General features: G+C 49.7%; 1 protein-coding gene across 1 annotated transcript in view; it reads right to left on the reverse strand.

The window, feature by feature from the left end:
• CACNA1H (calcium voltage-gated channel subunit alpha1 H) overlaps nt 1-24895 on the reverse strand; it is a 150277-nt gene that overhangs the window by 18282 nt on the left and 107100 nt on the right. Inside the window, exons 14-27 of the mRNA XM_054270947.1 lie at nt 24701-24856; nt 21744-21834; nt 20150-20358; nt 17021-17446; nt 15774-15874; nt 15313-15436; nt 15126-15194; nt 14832-15016; nt 12836-12962; nt 12402-12527; nt 11833-11922; nt 10878-11091; nt 2518-2669; nt 254-363 (exon numbers count right to left, since the gene is read on the reverse strand). Of these exons, the coding sequence (XP_054126922.1) occupies nt 254-363; nt 2518-2669; nt 10878-11091; nt 11833-11922; nt 12402-12527; nt 12836-12962; nt 14832-15016; nt 15126-15194; nt 15313-15436; nt 15774-15874; nt 17021-17446; nt 20150-20358; nt 21744-21834; nt 24701-24856 (2180 nt within the window). The remainder of the gene's footprint in view (nt 1-253; nt 364-2517; nt 2670-10877; nt 11092-11832; nt 11923-12401; nt 12528-12835; nt 12963-14831; nt 15017-15125; nt 15195-15312; nt 15437-15773; nt 15875-17020; nt 17447-20149; nt 20359-21743; nt 21835-24700; nt 24857-24895) is intronic.

Genomic DNA, 24895 nt, shown 5'->3' on the forward strand with positions numbered 1-24895 from the left:
GGTCAGGCCTGGTGGAAAGGGAAATCCTGGGGGAAAAGATGGATCTGGAATTTGGGGAGATTTCCTGAATTCCTCCTGCAAAGCACCGCCAGCAGTTCTCAGGATTTTCAGTTCTTACATTACAAAGTTTGCAAAGTTTGCACCCACTGAGAGCCAGCCCTGGGCTCTTCTTGTGTCACCACAGAATCTGGCTCTGAAACTGGGTCAGTCCAGCCCTGAATCCCAAATCCACAGGGGTCCAAAATGCTCTCACCTGTCCTTAAAAAACCTCCGGAAACCAAAGGCCACCAGCTTGAGCAGTGCCTCGAACACAAAGACGATGGTGAACACGTAGTTGCAGTACTTGAGGGCTTCATCCAGGGACTGGAAAGACAGATCCCAGTTAGGTCAGCCCAGTTATCCCTTCCCAGACCCCATGGAGGGATTGGCAATGACCAGGGTGAGAGTAGCTCAGAAATTTCAGGAATTAAGTCATAAAGGCTCGTGGAGCTCACTAAATCACCCAGCAGAACTCAAATAAAGGCTTAGCCCCTGAGTCAAACAAAACCCTCCAAAGCACCGAGATTAGTTCTGCTAAAAATGTCAGGTTCAAGCTCAGTGCACAAATTGTTCAGTCTGGGCCAGACAGGAAAAAAATTCCCCCCTTCCCCATCTCCTGAAGATTCCTTGGTCTGAAGTGGGGAGAAGAAAAGCCTTGATGGATCATTTCTTGATCCCAGCCCTGGGGACAAAGGCTTTGCTTAAAAAGCTGAGGAAAATAAATAAACCTTGGAGAGATGGATGGAACCTTTCCTTGCTGAAAAATGGGGCATCTCCAGAGCTGGGCAAAGCGTGTCCATATTTGGTGCAGCGCTGCCGCTGTCCCCGGAGCCGCCCTCGGAAGTCAGGAATCCACAGTGTTTATACTCGGGCATGATGAGTGTTTATAATGGATTTCATTGGAGCTGGGGGCCAACAATAGCAAAGGAATCTTGTGGGGAGTCTTAAAATAGACAAGCTGGGAGAGGGGGAGCAGCTCTTGGGGTGGGGAGGGATTGGGGGGTTTAGTTTAGTGTAGAGCAGGATTCTGAATTTTCAATTAAAAATGGGAATTGTGAGCATCAAACTGGACAAAAATGGAAATAAATGGGACAGAGGAGGCTGCAGGAAACCCCAGGGCACAGGAAAGCTCTTTTTGTGCCCTCTGTGTGATGCCTGGCTTTGCTGACCCCACACACAGTGAGGTCACCAGGGCATGGCCATGCCCTGATTTTTGGAAATGGGAGCTGGAAGTTTCTGAGGTGTTGGCAACAATCCCTATTTTTGTACCAGTACCTCAAATAAAATGGCAGCTTAAAAAACACAGCACAATTCCCTGTTCCATCCAAAGCCCGAGCCTGACTTCTGCCATCGTTTGTGACCGTTTGCATTTGGATTTACAACTCTGTGTTAAGTGAACGTAAACCAAGAGTAAATAAAACCTAACCTGGATAAACAACATTTCCATGGAATTACCCTGGTGTAAAACACACACACACACACACACACATTACCCTCTGGCTCAGCATCCAGGAGGCATTTGCAGGTTACCATGGAATGCTGGAAAAGTAAATGCTGAGCCAGAGCTTCATAAATGATAATGAAATGGAAAATTTATAGATGGAAAATGTATAAATTGATATAAATTTATCTATCAGCCCCTAAGATTTCTGTCAAAGGTGTTCTGAGGGGAGAATGATTTTATAATACATTAAAAAAATAAGGATTGTACTTTTAAATTTGGTTTATTCAGAATCCATTGAGGAAAAGAAACACTCTGCATGCTGTAACTCTGAGTTTATATCTGTTAATGGAATGTTCTAAAACTCTGGACTGTTTTCCAGTGTGAGGCTCAGTCAGGTTTGGGATCAGGGCAGGAAATATTTAGATTGGCCTTTTCCTGGTAAAAGCTTAATTCACTCTCCATTAGCTGGGTTTTTTTTACGCAAGGCAGGGAAATGGAGGTTTTGCCTGAGGCAGAGCTGGATCAGCATGCTGAGGCTCCCCAAAAACTGGGGGTGCCTTTTTGGGGCTACCTAAAAACAGAGGCTAGACAAAATTAGGGGATAAAAAGTGTTTCTATTTATTGAAGGCCCTTCAGGTACATTTAGGGCAGACAAAGGCTACACCCAAAATTGGACCACGGGTCAGGGCTTTTCACACTTTTATAAGTTTGGGCCATTTGCATATTGGGGGTTAATCTGCCAATTACAGCTTCAGGTAATGAAGTAATTTTCCTCAAGTTTGCACTTTTGTTTACATTTCTGGGCCCTGAGCCAGTGAGGTGTCCTTGATTGCCAGGCCTGGAGAGGAATTGTTGTGTCTGCCCAAAATGGGAAAGCAGCAGCTCACACTGCACATGGGGTTTAGAGTTCTACACTAAAGAACTGCAGCATTACAAATACATTAAAATAATAAAATACAAACCCTAAAACATCACTAAGAGTGTCCCCATGGCCAACTTCCTCTCAAGGCAACTCTTCTGGGGGCAGCTCCTACCTTGGGCTGGTTGTAGTGCTCCATGGACATGGTGATGACGTTGACGCCGATGATGAAGGTGATGAAGAGGTCCAGGTAGTGGCTGGTGCACAGGCTGTGGATGTACCTCCTGGCCGGCGAGTAGTCGGCGTAGTAGGGCCTGCGCTGGGCCTCTGTGGGGACACAGGGGACAGCCATGAGCCAAGGGGGCTGCAGGGCTGAGGGCCACCAGCACGGGGGCTGGAGGTCACCTCCCAGCTGGGCACAGGTGGGGAACAAAGGTGACAAAACGTGGGGAGTGGCTGAGTGATCCCTGAGTGATCGCTGAGTGATTCCTGTGTGATCCCTGAGTGAGGCCTGAGGGATTCCTGAGGGATTCCTGTGTAATTCCTGAGTGATCCCTGAGTGATCCTTGTGTGATTCCTGAGTGATCCCTGTGTGATTGCTGAGTGATTCCTGAGGGATTCCTGTGGGATCCCTTTGATCCCTGATTGATTCCTATGTAATTCCTGAGTGATCCCTGAATAGTCCCTGAGTGATCCCTGAATGATTCCTGTGTGATTCCTGTGGGATCTCTGAGTGATTCCTGAGTGATCCCTGAGTGATCCCTGTGTAATTTCTGAGTAATTCCTGAATGATTTCTGTGTTATCCTTGTGTGACCCTGGAGAGTCTCTGTGTGATTCCTAAGAGATTTATGAGTGATTTCTGTGATATCCCTGAATGATCCCAGAACCATTCCTGTGTGATCCCTGAGTGATCTCTGATTGATTCCTGTGTAATTCCTGAGATTCCTGAGTGATTCCTGTGTGATCCCTGTGTAATTCTTGAGTGATCCCAGATTGATTCTTGTGTAATTCCTGAGATTCTTGAGTGATTTCTGAAATACTCCTCTGTGATCCCTAGATTCCTGATTCTTGTGTAATTCCTGAGTGATTCCTGAAATATTCCTGTGTGATCCCTGAGCGATCCCTGAGTGATCCCTGTATAATTTATGAGTGATCCCTGAGTGATCCCTGAGTGATCCTGCCTCTCACCACAGCCCAGCGGGGTTTTTGGGATGAGCAGGCTCTGGTGCCAGCCAGGTCCTTCCCTCTGTCCCTCAGTCCCCTCCAGAATGGGCAGCAGAGGAGGAGCAGGATGGACACAGGACCCAAAGCCAAAGGAAAAGCTCCAAACCCAGCAAAGCTGGGGCAGCACTCATCTCTCCCAGTCCTGCAGTGCCAGGAACATCCCAGCTGGGAGGAGAACATGCCCCGAGCTCCAGAAGGTTTAAGGAAAAGCAGCAGAGCATTCCTGAGGGATGGGAGCACACAGGACACAGCCACAAAGCGCTTGGCTCTGCCAGGACAACCAGCACAAGCTCCTCTGGAAAAAGAAATATACATTTGTATTTAAAATAGGTAATTAAACAATATATCTAGGGCTCAGGGCATGGCTGCATCCAAAAGCATTCACATGAATTTTATATCTCTGCCTCTGGCTGGGATTCCTCCTTTTTCTTTTCTTCAAATGTGGAAATTTCTGCCTGTGACCAAATTGCTGGGAGTGTTCCAACAAGAGTGTTTGGACCCCAGGACTGCATTTACTGCCTCTCTCCAGTGAAAGTGTGACCACAGGGATGGCTGTGGGCACTCCAATTCCTTTCAAACTGCAGCAATGTAAATATTCTGGGTTTACACAAGGCCAAGGCGGCATTACTGTGGATTTCACAAGTGGAGAGACACTGAGGTCACACCAAGGCAGAGCAGGATGGTTCCTCACAGAGAGGGGATTTTACAAATATATCAGCAAATTCAGCTTTTAATGCTTGCAGAGCTCAGAAAAAGTTGCTTCACCTTGAAATAAGGAGGGAAATCAGTTCAGAAGCACTCAGTGCCCTCCTGAAATCCATCTCCACTCCTCTCATCCTGCTAATACCTTTCAGATGGAAGGACTCTTGAAATGTGGGAGGTTTTTTGTTTTTTTTTTTGGTGCAACTGATGCCAGATCAGCATCCAAACCCTTGAAATTAATTGGATAAAGGGAAACAGAATCTGTAGCTCTCTTTCAACTACATTTTTTTTTGCTGGTAGTTAAAAGTACAGTGGAGGCATTTGAAAAACATTTCCTTCTGACCAGGGTCACCAAGGCTTTTTTTTTGCTCTGCTAAGGGGTGTGGAAAAACAAGATGAAAGCAACCAGAGTTGTTTTTGATTACTTTTTTTTTTCTGTTGCTTTCATGTGCCTTAATCCTACGAGTCATCTTGGACTGCTGGGGCTATCTGTGCTACTGAGCTCAGCCTGCCTGAAAAATAATAATAAAAGCATTGCAGTATAATATTTATTTCAGCCTGTACAATGTGCTTTCATGTGTTTTCAGGATTACAACATCCTTGTCCTTATTTTTTTTAAATTATTTTCAGGGAAATGTCTTCTTGGGAGTGCAGAAAACTCATTGGGAGGTCTGAGAATACCCTTAATAGTTAAATATTATATTAAGGGACTATTTATTAATGAGGAATGGTTGATTAATGGGTTCCAGGAGATGAGCAGGGATGGGCTGGCAGCACATAAGGAAAAGAGGTTGCAGGTGGTTTTCACCACCCCTCACCTGCCCAAATGCCTGATTTATTCACCATTCAGCAAAAAATCAGGTGTTTGTTCTGTTTTATCAACTAACTACAGAAGGAGAATCACAAGAAGACATTTTCCACTGCCAGGCACTGAGCTGAAAACTTCCTAAACTCCTAAAATCAGAGATCCTTCTGTCCATGGGCTGGAGAGGAAACCCAAGGGGGAAGCAGCAGACCCAGAGGTGGCTCTGTGCCACAGCACAGAGGGGTCCCACAGGTCTCTCTCAGCCCTGCCCAAATTCCTGCAGGGAAAACCCAGGACAGGTTTAACCCCAGGGAGTGCAGGTGCAGCCTGGCTCCTCTGGGATGCACACAGCCCACAGGCAGAGCAAGGCACAGGGGAGGGACTCCAGCAGGGAGAAACATCCAAGGAGAGGTGGCAGGGAGGTGACAGAGGTGACAATAACCACATGCAGCAGGGGGGACCCCATGCAATGTCCACTCCAGGAGATGCTGCCCGTGCCAGGCGGGCAGAGGGAGCTGGGATGGGCCCAGAGAGAGCAGGAATGTGCCCAGGGATGTGCCTGGAGAGAGCTGGGATATGTGCCCAGAGAGCTGAGATGTGCCCAGGGATGTGTCCAAGGATGTGCCCAGGGAGAGCAGTTATGTGCCTGGAGGGATGTGCCTGGAGGGAGCTGGGATGTGCCCAGAGATGAGCACAGGGATGAGCACAGGGACAAGCCCAGAGATGTGCCTAGAGGGAGAGCAGGAATGTGCCCAGGGATGTGCCCAGAGAAAGCAAGAATGTGCCCAGGGATGTGTCCAGGGATGAGCACAGGGATGTGCCCAGAGGGAGCTGGGATATGCCTGGAGGGAGCCAGGATGTGCCCAAGGAGTTGGGATGTGCCCAGAGAGAACAGGGATGTGCCCAGGGATGAGCACAGAGAGAGCAGGAATGTGCCCAGGGATGTGCCCAGGGAAAAGCCTCAAAGCCCCTCCAGTGCCACCCCTGCCATGGCAGGGACACCTTCCACTGTCCCAGGCTGCTCCAAGCCTCATCCTGCCTGGACACATTGGGGTTCTCATAGAATTCCAGGATGGTTTGGGTTGAAAGGGACCTTAAAGCCCATCCCATTCCACCCCTGCCATGGCAGGGACACCTTCCACCATCCCAACCTGGCCTTGGACACTTCCAGGGATGCAGGGGCAGCCCCAGCTTCTCTGGGAATTCCATCCCAGCCCCTTCCCCCCCTCCCAGGGAGGAATTAATTCCCCAAATCCCATAACCCCCTGGCAGTGGGCATGCATTCCCCTTGTCCTGGCACTCTCTAAATGCTCTCCCTCCATCAAACACAGCCAAGTTTCCCTTCAGCTGCTGGTTTGAACTGGTGGAAGTGCGAGGAGGGGGAAAAAAAGCAACCATCAAACAGATGAAAAAAGGAAAATCCCAGCCTTTCCTCCCCCTGCTTTTAGATGCTGGCTAATACTTGAATCTCACCTCTCTGCAGAGTATTTCAACTTTGCTTGTGCTTCTGCTGACATGGAAATTAATGAAGCCCCGTCCTCCCCTGGCTTAAAAGCATTTTTAGTTGGTATTACAATTCCCAGCCCCAGCTCCTCCACTACAATGCTCTGCATGAAACATTAGAAAGCCCTAATGGGGTTATTCATGCCTGGAACAGAGCAGCTCTGTACCTGCAGCTGCCTGGAAAAACAAATAGCAGGGGTTGAGAATTCCCTGCTTGGAAACCCTGAACACTCAGGGATGCAGCACCCAAAATTTCAGTTCCAGCTCAAATGATTCTGCTGGATACACAGAGGGTTATGGCACTGAGAGGGTGTTTAAATTCAAATATCACCATGTGCCACCCTCTAGAGAAAGGTTTGCAGCCACTGGTTTGAAAGGCACCTCTGATGGGGCTTAAAATTTCTTTGAATTTCTTAAAATTTCTTTGAATTTCTTAAAATTTCTTTTGCTTTGAAAGGCACATCTGCTGGGGCTTAAAATTTCTTTGAATTTCTTTGAATTTCTTAAAATTTCTTTGAATTTCTTAAAATTTCTTTTGCTTTGAAAGGCACCTCTGGCTGGGGCTTAAAATTTCCCTCATCCTTCCACAATTCCCAGCTCTGGTAGGAAAAACCTCAGAGGAACCGATTTGTGGCCACTCTCCTCTCACAGAGCTGAAATCAGGAAAAAGTATTTCTGAATTCTCATTTTTTGGGGTCTTCCTGAAGGGACACCACTGAGAGGCAGCTAGAGCTGGGATTTCCAGCTTTCCCAGCTTTTCCTGCTCTGCTGTCAGCCCCCGATGTCACCCAGACCCTCCTGCAGCCCCTGAAGGTCAGAGCTGAGCTGACAGCTGGGTTTGGATCCCACAGGCAGAGCAGATCAAGCTGCTCCACGTGTTTTTAATGAAAACCTTCAATCTGGGGAGGCTGCTCTGGGTCTGTGTCTTCTGAGAAGCTCATTAAAAGGCTGAGAGCAGCAGGGTTGTTAAATTACCCTTGGATGGAATGGATGGAGCAGGGACAGCGGCAGGAAAAATATTCTGGTTTATCTTGATTTTTCTTCTCTGCACATAAAAAAGTTCACTGAGCTTTTAAAACCACATCAAATGCATTTCTCAGCGTCCTCACCCCCTGCCCTCTGCTCTCCTTGAGCAGAATGAACCTGCTGCCAATCCTTGCAGCACAGTGGCCCTCCTTCCTCAGATGGGAAAGGAGAAATGTTTTGGAAAGATCTGAGGTGGTGACAGCACAGAATTGGGCTCAGAGGGACCATTCCCCTGAAATGGGGAGTCACCACCCCAAAGCAGGTGGTGACTCCCCATCCCACCTGAGAAAGAGCTGGGTCCTGCTGCAGGGCTGAGTCCTCCATGGAGAAATCCCTCTGCCAGGTCCTAAATCCTGCATCCAGCCTGGGATTGGTGCCCAGGACCACTCAGCTGAGGTTTAACCCATTCCAAGGCTGTATTTTCCAAAGAACAATCCCTCTGCCAAGCCCCAAACCCTGGATCGAGCCTGGGACTGGCACCCAGATCACCCAGCTGAGGTTTAACCCATTAACACAGGGCTGTGCTCTCTATGAAAAAATTCCTCTGCTGTATTTCCAGACACCAAATCCTGGATCCAGCCTGGAACTGGCACCCAGATCACCCAGCTGAGGTTTATCCCATTCCCAGAGTTTTTTCCACAGAACAATCCCTCTGACAAGCCCCAAATCCTGGATCCAACCTGGAACTGGAACCCAGGATCACCCAGCTGAGGTTTAACCCATTCCCAGCCTGCCACAGCTCCGTGGTGCATTTCTGTGTGTGCAGGAAGGGACAGATCCCCCAGCCCTCCATCCCCAGGGGACACCACAGACAGGGGACAGGACACACAGACAAGGTGCCAGGCAGACAGCAAGCCCACAGGGTGCATTGGTGGCCTAGGCTGGATTTTCCTCCTCCTCTCCTGCTCTGCCCAACGCTGGGAATGCTGACTGAGGTGAAAGCAGGGATCTCTGCCAGCCTCCCCACATTCCTCCCTCCTCTCCCTGGGGGGACCAGGCTGCTCCACAGGGGTGACACGGAGTGCTGGGACACATGGAAGCAGTGGAAGGGACACATGGAAGCAGAGGAAGCTGCCAGCTGCTGCCACCATGCAGATCCCCCAGCTCCACGAGCACACACACACTGCCCACAGCCACAGCTCGCATCTTTCTGAGTCTGCCACGGTTTTATCATCAAATCCATTAGTCACCTAAACCACCCAGGAGGTTCAAACCCCTCCCAACTGAAACAAAAATACATCCCTAGAAATGGAAACAGCGATTTCCCAAAAGGGCAGCAGGTATTTGGGTTCACCTTGTTAACAGCTCCAGCTTGGATGCCAAGCTGTCCTTGCAGGTAGAGCCAGACGTTTTCAGGGAACCTTCTGGAAGCCCAGCACATGGCCAAATGTTTCACTTCTCAGCTGCTCTATTGACTTGATCCCCTTCCAGAAATCTGTCCTCCTCCCTGTGTGCTCTCCATGAAATGTTACAAGGCTCATCTGTGCAATGGCTGGGCTGAAATAGCTCCTTGGAGGTGGTGGATAAAGAGGGACAATGTCACAGTGTCCATCACTTTGACAGGGACTGGCTCTTTCTGTGTCTGAGCTGTACAGTCACAGCCAGGCTTTAATAAGATTTATTTCCTAATCAAGAACTGAGCTGTGCCTCCATACCTGTGCCCCTGCTCTCTCAAAGGATGCTTAAAATTGCTTTTTTTTAAAAATTTCATATAAACCTTGAGTTTATCTGAATGTCTTTCAGGTCAGGACATTGGGGTAGAAGCTGCACAAGGAGGATCCCTGGGACCCTAAATCTGATTCTCCTCCCTGTGCTGGAAATGCTGCCTTCAGTATTTCCACCCTCACACTCCCACAGCAAAATGGGAAAAGGGGCAGGAAATTGCATTTGAACCCTTGGAAATCTCTGGGGAGACTCAGTGTCTGAGCTGGATTTCATTTTGAGCCAGGCGCTGAACTCACAACTGGCTAAAATCAAAAGAGCTTGGCCCTCCCTGTGGTGTCATTGAGGTCCTGTAGGGACAGCAGTGCCACCATTTAGTGCTGAGGTGTCCCCTGGCTCCACCAAGGAGCACCAGGGGAGCAGCAGAGGGGCAGTGAGGGACACAGCTCCTGCTCAAAGCCTGGAGGGATGCAGGGAATGGAATGGGATGGGATTTCTCCCAGCACAGCCTGTGCCGTGTCCTTGGAGCTGGGCTGCTTTTCCAGCTGGAAATGGATATCCATGCCTTGATGTGTGGGACACAAGCAATTTGTCACAATATTTGCTCCTTCCAGGAGATGACACGGCCAGGCAGAGTCACAGCACTGCTGCAAGCAGACAGGGCCAGGAAAGCTCAGCCTTACCTCTGACTAAGCTCAGCTTTGATCTCAGTGGCCAAGCCAGGTTTGCTCACTCCTCAAAAATGCCTGGCAGGCTCTCCCTGCTCACTGGAACTTCTGGGAAAGCTGGGGCTGCTTTCCTGACAGATTTCCTGGGAATACCCTCCCAGGGGAGGTGGGAATGGGCAGGTTTGGGGCAGGAAAGGAGCACAGGCTCAGGTGGGTCTGGGGTTTGATGGTCCCTATGAGATCCACTGAGAAGGAAATTTTGGCTAAAGGCCTTTCTTGGCTAAAGGCCTTTCTTGGCTAAAGGCCTTTCTTGGCTAATGGCCCTGCCCCCGGCCAGTGTTCCAAGGACAAAATGAGTCCCAGGACTGAGTTCCAGCCTGGAATGGGACGAGCATCTCCTGTCATGGACACGGTCCCAAGAGGAATTCTGCCTGCAGCCCCACCCTGGGGCTCCCTGCTGTCCCCAGGCTCTGTCCATGCCCCCATGCAGTGTCTGTGGCATGCGGGGCCATGCTCCAGGACTCCCAAACAGCATCAGCACTGCTTCAGCTGAGAAATGAACCCCCAAATCAAAGCCCACCACCATCCTCGGATGCAGGCGGCGCGTTAAGGCATGGGGGAGCCTTGGAGTGGCCTCCAGGCACGGGGGGAGCAGGGAAACTGTTCACCCCTGTCCCTCAGTGCTTGGGACAGCATGGCCTTGCAGAGAGGACTCTGCTGGAGGAGCATTTCCCCCCCAGCCAGGTGAAAAGGTGACATTTCCCACCAGGACAATCCCAAGGCGTCACCAGCCCGAGCCTTAAGGCACCGCCAAAGAGGTACTGAAACAACACAACCTTGTGAACCCGAACAAAAACCACAAAAAACCCACAACCAAAATGAAATCTTGCTTTGGGAGCAGGCAGGGCTCAGAAAGATTTTGGTTTGTAAGGCACTCTACCGACCAGACAGGTACATCTCCTTACTCCTGCGCTTTTTCTCCAGGCGCCGCAGCCGCTTCTCCTCCCGGCGCCGCGCCTCCTCCGCCTCCTGGTGCTGCCGGCACTTGTGGAAGTTCTCCACCACCACCCCCACGAACATGTTGAGCACGAAGAAGCTGACGATGAGCAGGAAGGAGATGAAGTAGAGCAGCATCCAAGGGTTGTGGTTCTGGATGGGCTGGGAGGGGAGGGAAAGACGAGGGAGAAGCGGCACAGAGCGGGTGGGTTGAGTCAGTTTTTTTGGAGCAGTAAGTTGTGTGGGGAGGTGGGGAGCACTGGGAGGAGGGTTTTCCCCAAGGATTCTCCTCTCATTCACCTTCTCACTGACTAAAATTTTACAGTTTGGTGCGAAACCCACCCAAAAGTGCCTTACAGGATTTGATTATTTTGGTATTTATTTCACACAGCTTCAGTTAAATCTCAGTGGTGAGCATCATCCCACCAGCAAGATTGTTTCAGCTAAAGATAGGCTCCAGATTTTTAATTTTTTCAGATGTGGGCTCCTGCTTAATGTTTCTCAGTTGTTACCAGATCTTCAGAAGTGGGGGAAATGAAGTCCAAAGTGTTACTGTGGCTCTGGGTGGGTTCTACTCATGCAAGACTCGATTTCCCACGGAAAATGCCACAAAACTCACAAACTGAATGCCTTTTCCACAACATTTCTGGTGGTTTCCCATCCTCAAGCACCCTCATTCTAATTCATTCTACATCCCCTGATGTAGGACATGCCAGAGCTTGTCCTACATGGGAAGCAGCCATGGAAAAGCAACTCCAAAAAATGGAAAACTGGCAGCTCAATGAGCAAAAGGGCCTCAAGGAGGTTCTACAGCTCTGCTGCTTCCTGGGATTTCAAAAACCCTGGAGTGCCCAGGCCTGAGGCTGGAGAGAGGAGCACAGGTGGGCTCTGCAGGACAGGTACCTGTTGGTCAATGCCCACGGCATCCAGCCCGTCGTACATGATGTTCACCCAGCCGTCCTTGGAGGAGAGGACAAACAGGGACATCAGGGCCTGCAAAATGGACAGAAGGGGTTGGTCCTGCCTTGCAGTCCCCAGAGAAGGAGCTCCCAACTCCTCCTATGGCCTGGCCTGCTTTTCAGCCACGTAGAGCACTTAATTTTCTTCATTTGCAAAGAGAACACCAAGAAATCTAGAGAATAAGAGGGATTGCATCCCAAAGCAGTGGCTTTAGGACAACTCTCCTAAAACCAAGGAATTGTACAACCATAGCAAGAGATCAAGGGGTTGATCTGATCCATTTTTACACATTTAGGGTAAAAGACAGAGATTTCCAGATAAAGTCATAGAATGACCAAGGATGGAAAAGCCCTCAAAGATCACCGAGTGCAAATATGAACCCACTGATAGATGATTGCAAATCAATTTTGGAAACTTCCTATGATGGAGGCTCCACACCCTCCTGAAGCCACACATTTCAGGTGTCCATCCATGAAAGCTGGCACAGAAAACCCCTACAGGGAGGACTTTACCTGCCCCAAATTGTCAAAGTTGTACTTCCTCCGGACCCATTTGTAGTGAGCGTTGGTGCAGTCAGCCTTCGTGGTGATGTTTTTGACATCAGGGCCATCACAGTAGTAGAACTTGCCTTTAAAAAGCTGCATTTGAGAACACAAATTAAAAAAAAAAAGAAAATAACAAAAAAGAAGCAGCTTTGAAAAGTCTGTTCTGTGATTTATCTTTCATTCCTGCAGTAGAGTTCAGCAGGGAGGTCTGTCTGCTCTCCTAATCCTGAGATCCTTGCTGGGAGCAGCTGCCAACCCCACCCTGGATCATTTCTCCTAAAGCCTGGCTCTTCTCCCCAAACTGAAATCTTCCTTTGGAGGAATTTCAGCTCATCATTTCCACCTCAACCCCAGCCTGTGAGAAAAGCAGCAGTCACTTACAGGGGAGGGAAATACTTTACCTGGACCCCTAAAATCCCAAAGATAATGAAGAAAGCACAGCAGATGAGAACAATATTCCCAATAGGCCTCAAGGAGGAGATTAAGGTTTCCACCACCAGCTTCAGACCTGGGGCTCTGCTGATGACTCTGGAAAAAAACCACAAGAAAATTAAATTTTAATTTTTATGTATGTCCTGTTATCACCCAGCTGCTTCTCCTCTGCTCTCTGGGGCTGGCCCAAACCTCCTCTACCTGCAGGCAGGGAATTCTTCAGACAACCAGAACATTCCCAATCACATCAGAGGGAATTAAAATAGTGACAGCTGGGCAGAGTGAGGAGGGGAGACTCCCTTTGGGCAGGGCATCACAGAGCTCCCGCTGTGGGAGGTTTGTACCTCACTCCAGATCCCTCCAAGGGCTCTGATCCCAGCCCAGGGACACAGGCAGGACCCTCCTTCCTCTCCCAACGCGTGAACATCTTCCCAGTGGGCCTGGAGAGCACGTCTGGTGCTCCTCCTGCAGCAGTGGCCATGACAACTTTCCAAACAAAGTAATTCCAATTTGTTCCCTAATTAGTTCCTGAGCTGGCTCTTAGCTAACAGGAGCCTGTGATCAGCAGCTCCACAGCCAAAGGGTCAGTCCTGTTGGGAAGCAGATTCCTGGTGTGCTCTGAGGCAGGTTTGGGGTGTTGTTTCCCTGGAGGAGAGCCTGGGGCATGCACTGCCCTCCCTGGGAAGATGGCAGTGGAACCAGCCCAAGCCAAGCTTTCCTAGGAAGGGCCAGGTGGGAGTTTTGCCTGAAAAACATCAAAGTTGTTTTTAGGATGGGCTTGTAAAGGGTGAGTCCTTGCAGGGAGCTGCAGCTCACGTGGGTAGTGATGCCTTGTGCCTGCCAAGCCCACAGAAAAGCGTTTTGTGCTGCAGCATTTCCACAGGGTCTTGTTTGAGAGAAATCATGTGGAGAGTGAACTGCACCTCCAAAGTGTTAGGAATGGTCCCTGGAGCCATCCTGTGCTCAGTGAGGCCGTGGTGAGAGGTGATGAATTCCTTTCTATTCATAGGATCTGGCCTAGTTATTCTCAAAGACCAATTCCCCCTTTCCCCCCTCCCCTTTCCTCATGAACTGCCCGTGCCCTGAATTCTGTTCCCACTTCTGTGGGTCACACGTGGTGACTTGTCCAGGGTGTCCTGGGGAGCCAGCACTGCCAAGGGACCCTGGTGCCACCAGCAGAACAGCAAGGAGCCAGAAACACTGATTTCCTGCTCACTAAGGGGACACAGAGCACAAAGAGCTGTTGTTCTTGTGGTCTAAAAGATTCCCTCTTCCTATCACTCACAAGCACAGCTTTGTCCCAGAAAAGTTTCCAGATTTTTGGAGGTGACTGTCTCATTCCCCTGAAATTTCAGAAAAAAAAAGGCTCCTGTTTATTGCCAAGCAGGACAAAACCAGAACAGGAGCTGATCCAAATCCCCCCCAAGCATTATCCCTCTTTATTGTGTAATCATAACCAAAACACAGATTATCTTTACTCCTGTTCTCAAACTCTGGAAGCTCTGCCCTCCTGTGCCTGGCTGAGGGAGGAGCTGCTTTGAAGGGATGTTTGGCAGGGTCAGGAGAGCAGGGAAGGATGCTGGAGCCTATCAAATCCTCAGAAGGATGCTGGAGCTTATCAAATCCTCATCAGCACCTGTTCAGCTGCAAATCCCTCTTTGCTGGGGAGTGCCTGTGAGGTTGTGCAGTGCAACAAGGATTTGGGAAGGGCTGACAAAGCTGCAGTGTGGAGGAGGCTCTGAGTGCTCTCACTCTGGATTCTGACCACACCTCTCACTCCAAACTCCAGCCACATGAGTCTGAGCTGGAGAAGAAGAATCTGAACTCATTTCACTGTTTTCAAACAATTCCTCACCGAGTTTAGAGATCCCCAAAGATGTTTCTACCCATGTTGTATTTCAGTGTTTTGTGTTATTAAGCAAGACCTTGTGCATTTCCCAAACTCTCTGATTTATCAGCCCATACCGGAGAGGTCTCAGGGTCCGCAGAAGCCTCAGCACACGAAGGACTCCCAGGATTTTGGCTCCTCCTGCTGATGCCATGGACACAATGATGTCAATGATGGACACAAAGACCAGCACTCCATCCAGGACGTTCCAGCTGCTCTGCAGGTACGTGTTCTCCCCAGAGAAAAAGCCAAGAGCTACCACCTGCAGTCAGGAGAAGGGAGACGTTGAAATCTTCACCCAGATCATAACTCTGCCATGGTCTGGTCTTTGCCAGGACTTGCTCTGGGCCATGGGATGAAGCTCTAATTACCTTAACCATCATTTCAACCACGAAGATGGCAGTGAAGATGTAATTAGAGACACTGAGGAATATCCTTTCCTGGAAAACACAGAGCAACAAAGAGACACGAGTCAGAAACCCAACATTTATCTTGCAGGCTCTGGTCCTGAGGAGATGAAGATCTGGATGGGAGATGGAGGAAGGAAATGCCTCTCACCGTGCTCAGGGGGTCGATGTCTGGTCTCTCCAGAGCTATGGTGATGCAGTTGAGGAAGATGAAGACCAGAACCACATGGTCAAACATTTTGTGGGCAATGACCTTCTGGCACGTCACTCGGAACCTGGAGAGAGGTGGGAAAAACAGATCCTTCAGAAGTTTGGGTCAGAAATAGGCTCCTCCCCAAAAACCAGCACCAGCCCAAGTGGTGAGGCAGCATCTCCACAGGCTTCAGCCATGATTATCATTAATTATTAATTATTACTAATGCTGGCTAAACCACTGACAGCAACGGGATGAACCACACAGTTCTGCCCACACTGAACTGAAAACTTCACCTCAAAATCAGGAACTGGATCCTAAAGCTCTGAAGGATTTTTCCCAAGGGGAGACTGGCTAGGAAGGCAATATTCCATTACCTCAAACCCCTGCTGTGCTGGAATTTCCCTGGAATTTCTTACCTGTTCTGTGGGGAGAACAAGTAGAGGGACCAGTTCTCGTGAGTCTTGCACCACTGGGGTTTGTAGGGCTCCAGGGCCTTGCGGATCCGGTAGCAATAACTCTGGGTAAAAAAGAAGGAACACCTTTTCTTCCTCTTTTATTTTCCTGCCTCTTCAACTTTCACGGTGGTTTTGTGGAAGAAGGGGGCAGTTAATGGCTTTTTATTGTGTCTGTAGGCGGTCACAGCTTTTGGGACAGAAGTGTGGTGGCCATTATCACATTTGTCCAAGAAAATAAGGAGGAAAGAGGTGGAAAAAGGGAAGAGATGGACAGGATAAAGCAAGACTTCTGGGAAACAGTCATTTTGGATGTACAGAGTTGTGCCAAACCCAAAAAGCCCTCAAGCAACCAAAAAGTTAAGTGGAAAACATCTCTTTTTAGGCTTCCAAGCTTTCATGACACCAAAGAGCTCCTGTGAGTAAAGCCTGTTGTGTCAGCAGCTCATTTTGGAGAAGGACAATCCCAGTTGGCCCAAATATGAGGCATTTTTGGGAAAAAAAAGGAAGTTTTATCTCATGGAATTGTCACAGGCCTGTGGCATTCACATTTTCTGAAACAATTCCTTCACCCAGAATTTTTCTCCTGGGAAGCTAAGAAGCCTCAGAGAAAAGGAAAACAATTCTTATCTCATTTGCTTCCCCTGTGTTTTGCTGCTTTGGAATGTGCTTGGAGGTTGTTTACCCACAGGCGGTTGTTTAATTGGATTCTGGTGTGAGTTGTTTTGACTCTTTGGCCAATCAGAGCCAAGCTGTGTCAAGACTTTGGAAAGAGTCACAAGTTTTCATTTTGATCTTTTTAGCATTTAGTAAGTAACCTTTCTGTATTCTTTAGCATAGTATAGCATTCTTGAATATAATGTAGTATCATAAAGTAATAAATTAGCCTTCTGAGAACATGGAGTCAGATTCATCATTCCTGCCTTCATTGGGGCATTTCCCTGCAAATACAACACAGGCCTAAAAAGATCTCTTTAAAAAGGGACCTTTCAGGAAGCAAAGGCCCATCCCTCAGGTGGGGATAACACATTTCCATGTCGGATTTCCATCCATCTGGCCTAAAAAAATCTCTTAAAAAAGGGGTCTTTCAGGAAGAAAAGGCCCATCCCTCAGGTGGGGATAACACGTTTCCACGTCGGATTTCCATCCATCCTTTTAGGAACGGAAAACCCACTGTAAAACCACGAGCCCCCCTCTTCCTCAGCACTCACATCCTCCCCGTCATCCTCGTAGTCCAGCGCGTCCTCCTTGTGCCCGTCCACCCTGAGGAAGAGCTCGGCGCCCATCTTGCCGTTGCAGTCGCGGAACTCGGCGGGCAGCAGGGCGGCGGGGCCGGGCCCGAGCTGGCGCACGGAGGGCACCCTCAGCAGCTCGGGCAGCAGCTCCTGGGAGCCGCGGCGATCCAGGGACTCGGCCCGGCGCGGTGGCGAGAGCCGGCTGGGCGAGCCAGACTTGGCGTCGTCCGAGTCGTCGTCCGTGCTGCCCTTGCCCTCTCCGGAGAGCAGCGATTCCCGCTCTCCAGACTGGTTCTTCTTCTTGAGGCTCGGCGCCCGGCCCAGGCTGTTCCAGCTGGAGCGGCGGCTGCCCCAGGTGCTGCTGGTGGCCCAGTTGGCGCACGGGGAGCTGCGGAGGCTGGACTGGGAGGGAAGGGAGGTGTGGGAATCCGTGAAATCGGAGGGTTTTGGGAAAGCTGCGAAAGGCAGGCGTCGGAGAGGGCACCATTTATGGCTGCCTGGGGGCTATGTACGAATCACCAGTGGGATGGGACTGCTGTGGAATGTGCCTTGAGCTGTTTTATTTTCCAGCATCAGTCTCATTACATGGTTATGACAATGGGAAGATGCCAGCAGCTCACATCCCAGGCAGCAGACACAGAGCTTAATGTTACAACTTACTTTAAAAGTTTTTTGACCAACCACACAAAGCAAAAGCACATTGACAGTAGTTCCATCCAACCACTATAAGCACACGTACCTTTGGTTAAACAATGCTTGCTTATTTCAAATCCAATACCTGCTTACAAGTATTAAAACACAATGCACAGAGCTCCATTATTAAGCTTAGAACTCCCTAATATCTCACTAGATAAACTTTTCTGTAGCTTAGGGAGTTATTCTAGACAAGTGTTAATACACAGACCATTGTTCTATTTGTCTTTACTTTTCTACTTCTTATATAATTTCTCTGCTGACAAATCTCATGGCTGCTGCTTAGCTCTAATCACAGTTCTGCTGTCTCTGAGGCCTGCCTTTTGCAGCTTTCCCAAAACCCTCTGATTTTATAGATTCCCACAGGGAGGGAGGGAGTGGTTGTTTGCCCCCAAAGGATTGGGGAGTTTTGCCCAGATTGGTGAAAGTCATGGCCTCCCCTTCCCGCCTAGTGGTTTAAGTTGTTGATTTGAGGCGTTTTAGTTAATGTACTAATTAATGTGGTGGGTTTACCTGCTTCCAAAGCAAAAGAAAAAGAGGTAAGCTTCCAACATATATATGGTTTTACATGTGTGTTCATAAAGGACTGTTGACTTTCTCAGTATTTAACAGGTTGTTAATTCTCAAACCTAATTACTAACTGGTTTTTTGTCAAACACAAAAGAAACTGTTTGCAGCTTCTGTTAAAACATCACTTCCCTGGTGCAAAACCAACACAGCACCACTCCAGTTCCATCCTTGAGATGGGAGCACCCAGCTAGGGCCACACTGAACCTGGACCACACCTGGAGCACAGCCTCCAACCCTCCATCCTGGTGACTCCCTGGCAACACCAACTCCTCATAAAAATGAACCCAAAGACATCAATAAGTGGCATTTTGCTGAACTTTGCTCATGTTCTGGTAGTTTCAGCTCACAACTTCCCTGCCTTCCAAAGGGAACATGAGTCACCCAAATGCCTGGTGGGAATTGTGCCCCTGTTTCCATTACTTTTCTCCCATTTGCCATGAGAGAAAGTGGAGTGAATGTTCCTCCTCCACAAATTTCAGTGCCTGTCTGCACTCTTGGGCAGGTACAGGCAATTCCCAGGATGAGAGAGCTTAAGGTCAGTGCAGAAAAGCCAGGAGGAAAACTCCTTTTCCTTCCACACCCTCCTCCCAGCACAAACCAAGGCAAACTGCCTTCCTCCTCCTCCTCCTCCTCAGTGCAGCCCTGCCTGCTTCCCCTCCCTCTGGCTGGTGGCACTGAGAAAGGATTGGAAGGATGAACATCCTTGTCCAGCAGCTTGCAGTGCCATGAAAGCCCAAGGCAAACAGCAGTCAGCTCTGTTTGCTTTTCAAAGGCATTAGGTTGACTAAGCAGCTTAGCAAGGGGGATGGTGGCTGTGCCGGGGCGTGAGGTGCCTTCACGGTCTGCTGCCTTGATTTGAACATGATCTCGCAGCTCTGGAGCAGAGGAGTGGGATGGATAAACAGCAGCAGAAATCCACTCTGCCTGCTGCCTCTGCTCCCTGTGTGCCCACCCAGAGCTGCCCTCCCACCCCCCTGCTGCAGGCACGGCTGCCAGAGCAGCAGCTCAGCCAGATCCTGGCACTGGGTGAATGTCACAGCCTCTGTGGGAACTCAGAGCCTTCCAAAGGAATCATGGAATTAGTTTGGAAGGGACCTTGGAGATCATCTCATCCCATCTCCTCATTCCAAACCCCTCATCCCTTGTTCCCCTGATTTCCCCTCCAACAGGGCTGTGGGACTGTCACCAGAGCTCAAGGGAAAATGCTTCATTTCCCTGACATGGTGTAAATTCAAGATACAGCCCCAAAACACCAGGGGGGCTGCAGGTCTCATCCTTACAGAACACCTGACAGCTTCTCCAAGACATTCCAAATGTCTGGTGTGGCTGAAAAAGATTCCTGCTCCTCCTCTGAGGGGCTGGGAGTAGCTGGACTCATTCAGGTTATGGCTGGCCAGTGAGATTGGCAAGGGCTTCCAGGGAGGCAGGAAAACCCTGGATCCTGGTACATCCCTGCTTTTCCTTTCCATGGACTCACTGTCCCTGGCTGTTCTGCTGTCCCTGCCCTGCCCCAGCTCTGTTCTCCCCCTGCCTTTTTTACTCATCTCCACCACCCTCCTTTTCATTTTCCAGCAGAGCCTGTCCCCAATATCCCACATGATGCCAAGCTGAGCTCAGCCGGTGCTGACAACACCAAACTTATGGGATCAACCCCTGCCAGGGCCATTCCCTCGATCCTTGTGGGTCCCTTCCACCCCAGAACATCCCACCACCACCTGGAAACCAAGACCCTACAGCACCCTGTGTCATTTGTTGACCACAAGAACCCAGGACTGGGACCAAGGACTGGGACCAAGTACTAGGACCAAGGATTAGGACCAAGGACTAGGATCAAGGACTTACCAAGGATTTCTGGTCGTAGCCCGTGGGGTCCAGCGAGGCGTTGCTGCCTCTCCTCGAGTCGCCGAGGGCGTGCAGGGAGTCCAGGTGTGGGGAGCACTTTGGGGTGGGCATTGGGGTGGCGGCCGTGCGCAGGATGATGGGCGGGGGCATGGCCCCCCTGCCCTCCAGGTGCCCGTTGGGGGTGACAGCCAGCGAGTACATCTTCATCTCTGCAGGGAAAGGGACAGGGTGGCACAGTCATGTCCTCTGAAAAATTCCCTTCGCCCAGGGTTTTGCTGCTGGGAAGCTGAGAAGTCTCAGAGAAAAAGGAAAACAATAATTATCTGATTTGCTTCTTCTGTGTTTTGCTGCTTTGGAATATGTTTGGACGTTGTTTACCAATAGGTGGTTGTTTCTGTGGTTGTTTCACATGAAACCAATTGTTTCACATTGGTTTTATGTGAATTGTTTTGACTCAATGGCCAATCAAGGTCAAGCTGTGTCAGGGCTCTGGAAAGAGTCACGAGTTTTCATTATTATCTTTTTAGCCTTCTGTCTGTATTCTTTCTGTATTCTCTAGTACAGTTTAATATAATATTTTTATATTTATTATATATCTTCAATATAATATAGTATCTTAATATAATAAATTAGCCTTCTGAGAAGATGGAGTCAGATTCATCATTCCTTGCTGCCACAGGGCATCCTGCAAATACAATACCAGAGGACACCACGTGAGGGGACGCTGCTCCTGGGGACCTCCAGGAACTCTGCCAGGGGGAGCTGTGGGCAGTGAGATCCCCCTAAGGTGTTGAAAGGCATTGGGTGAATGTCACAACCTCTTAAGGGGCTTTTGGGAATTCAGTGTCCTCCAAAGGAGCCGTGGAATTATGGAATGGCTTGGCTTGGAAGGGACCTCTGTGTCCCCAACAAGTGGCTCTGCCCCTTCCTCAGCTGAATTCCATCTGCTCCCCACAGCCAGGATCACCGTGGCTGACACAAATCCTGGTTTAGGAGCATTTGGAGGGATCCTCACAGAGCCCAAGCTGGGAATCAAAGGAAGCAGGAACTGAAGAGGCTCCTGTTTGCCATCATTCACTGTTAAAATGTGTGATCCCTTTTTGTCACCCCTCTGGCTGCAAAGCGAAGGCTGTCACCTCCAATTCCATGTTTTTGGTACAGCAGAGCAGTGTGGGCCTCCCCTCAAACCGACTGCCAGACCCCTCCTGGAACACAAATGAGCAGCAACATTTTCCATCCATCAAACCTCACCCAAATGCATTTTGTGTGGGAAACCAAAAGGAACAGATGAGATCTTGATTGATTGGAAAAGCTGCCGAGAAGTGGGGTGAGAACATTGCTGTCAGCAAAGCACTCTGTGCTAATGGTGCAGGAGGAGGGAGGAGACATGGCTAAAAATTCTTGGGGAACGTTTAAATTAGAAAAACATCTGTCTAAAGGAAATATCAGTGCTCATTTAGCCTCCCCTACACTTTGCAGAGCTGCTCTGGTGTCTTTGCAGTCAGATTAATTGCTAAATTAGCTGGATTCTTCCATTGTGGAAGCAGAGCTGCAGCTCCCAGATTCCCAGGAAAATGCAGACACAAAGCCCCACCTGTTGCTCTGAGATCTTTCAGCTTCTCAAACTCGTCCTCGAAGTTGGCAGATGTCTTGTCCTCATCTGTGTCTGACCTGTTGGCATCCCCCTGCAGAGAGGAGGAGGGTAATTAAGAGACCCAAGTCATTAGGATTCCTCAGCAGCTCTGAGCTGCCTCTGCTCCCCGTGGGTGGTTTGCGCCAAATTCCCTCTGAGACCACCCTGGGAATGATCCCAGGCAAGTCCCTCTCCCTTGTTTTCACTCATTTGGACAGAAAGGACCATGCTGTGGTTGTCACCATGTCCCTGCCGTGTCTCTGTGCTTCCTACACTGCTCCAGGGACAGCAAATCCCAGGGGAAAACATCCCAGAGCAGCTGGAATTGCAGGAATGACTGAGAAACCTGGCACGGTGGGGCTCTGTGTTTGCTCTCTCTGTGATCCCTGCTGAAAGCACTTAGGGTTTGATGTCAAAGGGTGTCAGAGGGATTTAGTTCTCTGTTTGACAACACTTTCAAATTGACTTAGACCTGGAGAGCCTGATTTGCTCCCTCTGTGCTGGCTGGGATTGTTTTGGGAAATCTCTTGGCAACGTGAGGCAGAGGGCATGGGGCCAGTGTGCCTGGCAGCCCTGCAGCAGCTCAGGACAGGGAACAGCCACCCTCACCCTGCCTTTCCTCCTGGGAGTCTGGCTCGTTTTGGACAGATGTGCCACCAGAAATGATCAGCCTGGGACACAGGAGCCATCCTCAGGCTCTCTTTGCTCAGGGAGGGATTCCAGCAGAATGCCAGCAGGAATCTGTCTGGATTGCTCAGCACTGCAGAAACCTGTGCAAACTGACAGCAAAGGGCTGCATGGAAGGGCTGATCCCAGAGAAAGCAGCTCAGTTCCTTGCCTGGTGCCTGGACAAACCCCCCCAGTTTCCAGAGGCACGGTGCTGAAGTGGCAATGAGCTTCACTTTGCTGTGATTTATTGCCAAGAGCTGCAGCCAGGATGACTGAACGGCTCGAGCTCCCTGATTCATCTTTGTTTCACAGTAGAAACACCAGCGCAGAGTGGATGAAAGATCTACACAATTTTGGAAGGTTTGCCTGCTCTCCCAGAGCAGGTCTGGGGGGGATTTCAAAATGACATGGGAACCGTGTAAACACAAATATGCAATTATGGCCCTGCTTGAAGTCTGGCTACTTGTACTAAACACAAATGTACTAAAAATGGGTTTGTGGCCATTTAAGTCTGTTCTCTTCTAAGAAAACTCCTGGCAGACTTGCTCCAGAGGCAGATCAGGAGCTGGGATGAGGCTGAGAGCATGTGCTGTGCTTCACAGGACAATTACAGTGCCCTTGCTGAAGCCCTGCTGATGGTTCTGAGTCGAGAGCAGCTCTCAGCTGTCCCAGGAGTCCCTCTCCAGATAAATAAAAGAAACACCTGAGCAAATGGAGGAGAAATTCCCCTCAGTGCCTCCTGTGACTGCTCAGAACAGCCCCTGTCAGAGGCAAAGTCAAAGAGGTCACACCAAGAATTCCCAGCGTAGCAGCAGAGCCAGGAATGACAAAAACAAACCCAGCTCCACAATAATTTTTCTTTGGTTTGCAACCAGAGCAGCCTGGTTTGGTGGAAGGCTCCCTAGCTGTGGCAGGGGCCTGGAACCAGAACTTTAAAGTCCCTTCCAAGCCAAAGCATTCCAGGATTTTATGATTTCCCAGTGCAAGGCTGAAGTGGAGCCCTGGCAGCTGAGAAGGGTTTTGTGTAATGCCTCTCCCTGAGACAAGTGACAAGCCCACAGGCCTGATGTCAGGATTGATAATAAATGGGAGTGGAGAGCAAAATGTGCCCTGCAAATGCCATGCCTGTGGTTGCTGGCCCTTGGGGTGAATGATCCAGGCTGGGAAAAGCAGAGCTTGCACACATTTAAATCATGGTCTGAAACAGCTCTGAAAGGAGCCATTAGGGCTGGGCAGGGAAACCACAGCTTGTCTGGAGGAGCAATCAGGCACTCAGAGAGCTCTGGCTTCACATCAGCACCGGCTTCAACCTCCCACAGGGCAGGGGAGGAACAGGAGCTGCTCCCTGCAAAGATCCCTAAAGGAGAAAACTTCCTTCCACCTTAAAGCAACGTCCTAAAGATCTGAGAATTCAATGTCAGGAACCTGGGAATGGCTTTTGAGCAGCTGTGCCCCTGGCTTTAAATATTCCAGAAGGGACAGAGTCCCAAGGAAAGGACAGGGCACATCCTGCCTGGTCCTCAGGGCTGGAGCTTGTGGAACACATGGAATCACAGGATAGAGCCATGGACAGCACAACCCCATGAGGGGAAAGTCCTGCTCAGAGCCCTGAGCTCCCTTCAGAACCAGGCAACCAGCCCTCATCAAGGGAAGCCAGCTGATTTAATCTGTTGGGACTTTAGTAAAACTTCTGAACGTATTCAAAGCCTGAGTCCCACCACACAGGAACACAAACCATGGGGTATATGGGAGATTTGGTGAGTAAAATTAATGCTAAATTATTTCTTCTAAATCACACAGAGACTGTGTAGGAGATCAGAGTCCTGGTCCCCCAATTCTCAGTCCACATCCAGTGGGCTTTAACTGCGAAGATTGATTCAGAAGAGCTTCAGGTGCCCAACACAGATCATCTGCACCCCTTAAATTTAAATTTAGGGCTGCAAAGATTGATCTAGAAGCGCTTCAAATGCCCAGCCCAGCTCATCTACACCCCTTAAATTCAAATTTAGGGCCACAAAGATTGATCCAGGAGAGCTTCAGGTGCTCAGCACAGATCATCTGCACCCCTTAAATTAAAATTTAGAGCTGCAAAGATTGATCCAGAAGAGCTTCAGGTGTTCACACAGATCATCTGCAGCCCTTAAATTTAAATGTAGGGCTGCCTGCATGGGTGGATGTTTTCCCTGCCATGGATCATCCCCACACGTGTGTGTCAGGTCTCTCCCCCTCCCTCAGCCTGGATGTCTCACCTCTGCCTGGAATCCTTCCACCAGGATGGCCACCAGGAGGTTGAAGAGCACATAATTGCCAAAGGTCATCAGGGCCACGAAGTAGAGGGCGGCCCAGGAGGAGGTGGAGGCCATCCCGTTGTAGAGCACCACGTTCCAGTCCTCCTGCGTGAGGATCTGCAGGGAAAGGGGAACCCTCAGCTCCTCTGTGCACTC

Source organism: Melozone crissalis, unplaced genomic scaffold, assembly GCF_028551555.1.
Source record: "Melozone crissalis strain CALT ecotype California unplaced genomic scaffold, PUWL_Pcris_2 ptg000012l_1, whole genome shotgun sequence".
Lineage (NCBI taxonomy): Eukaryota > Metazoa > Chordata > Aves > Passeriformes > Passerellidae > Melozone > Melozone crissalis.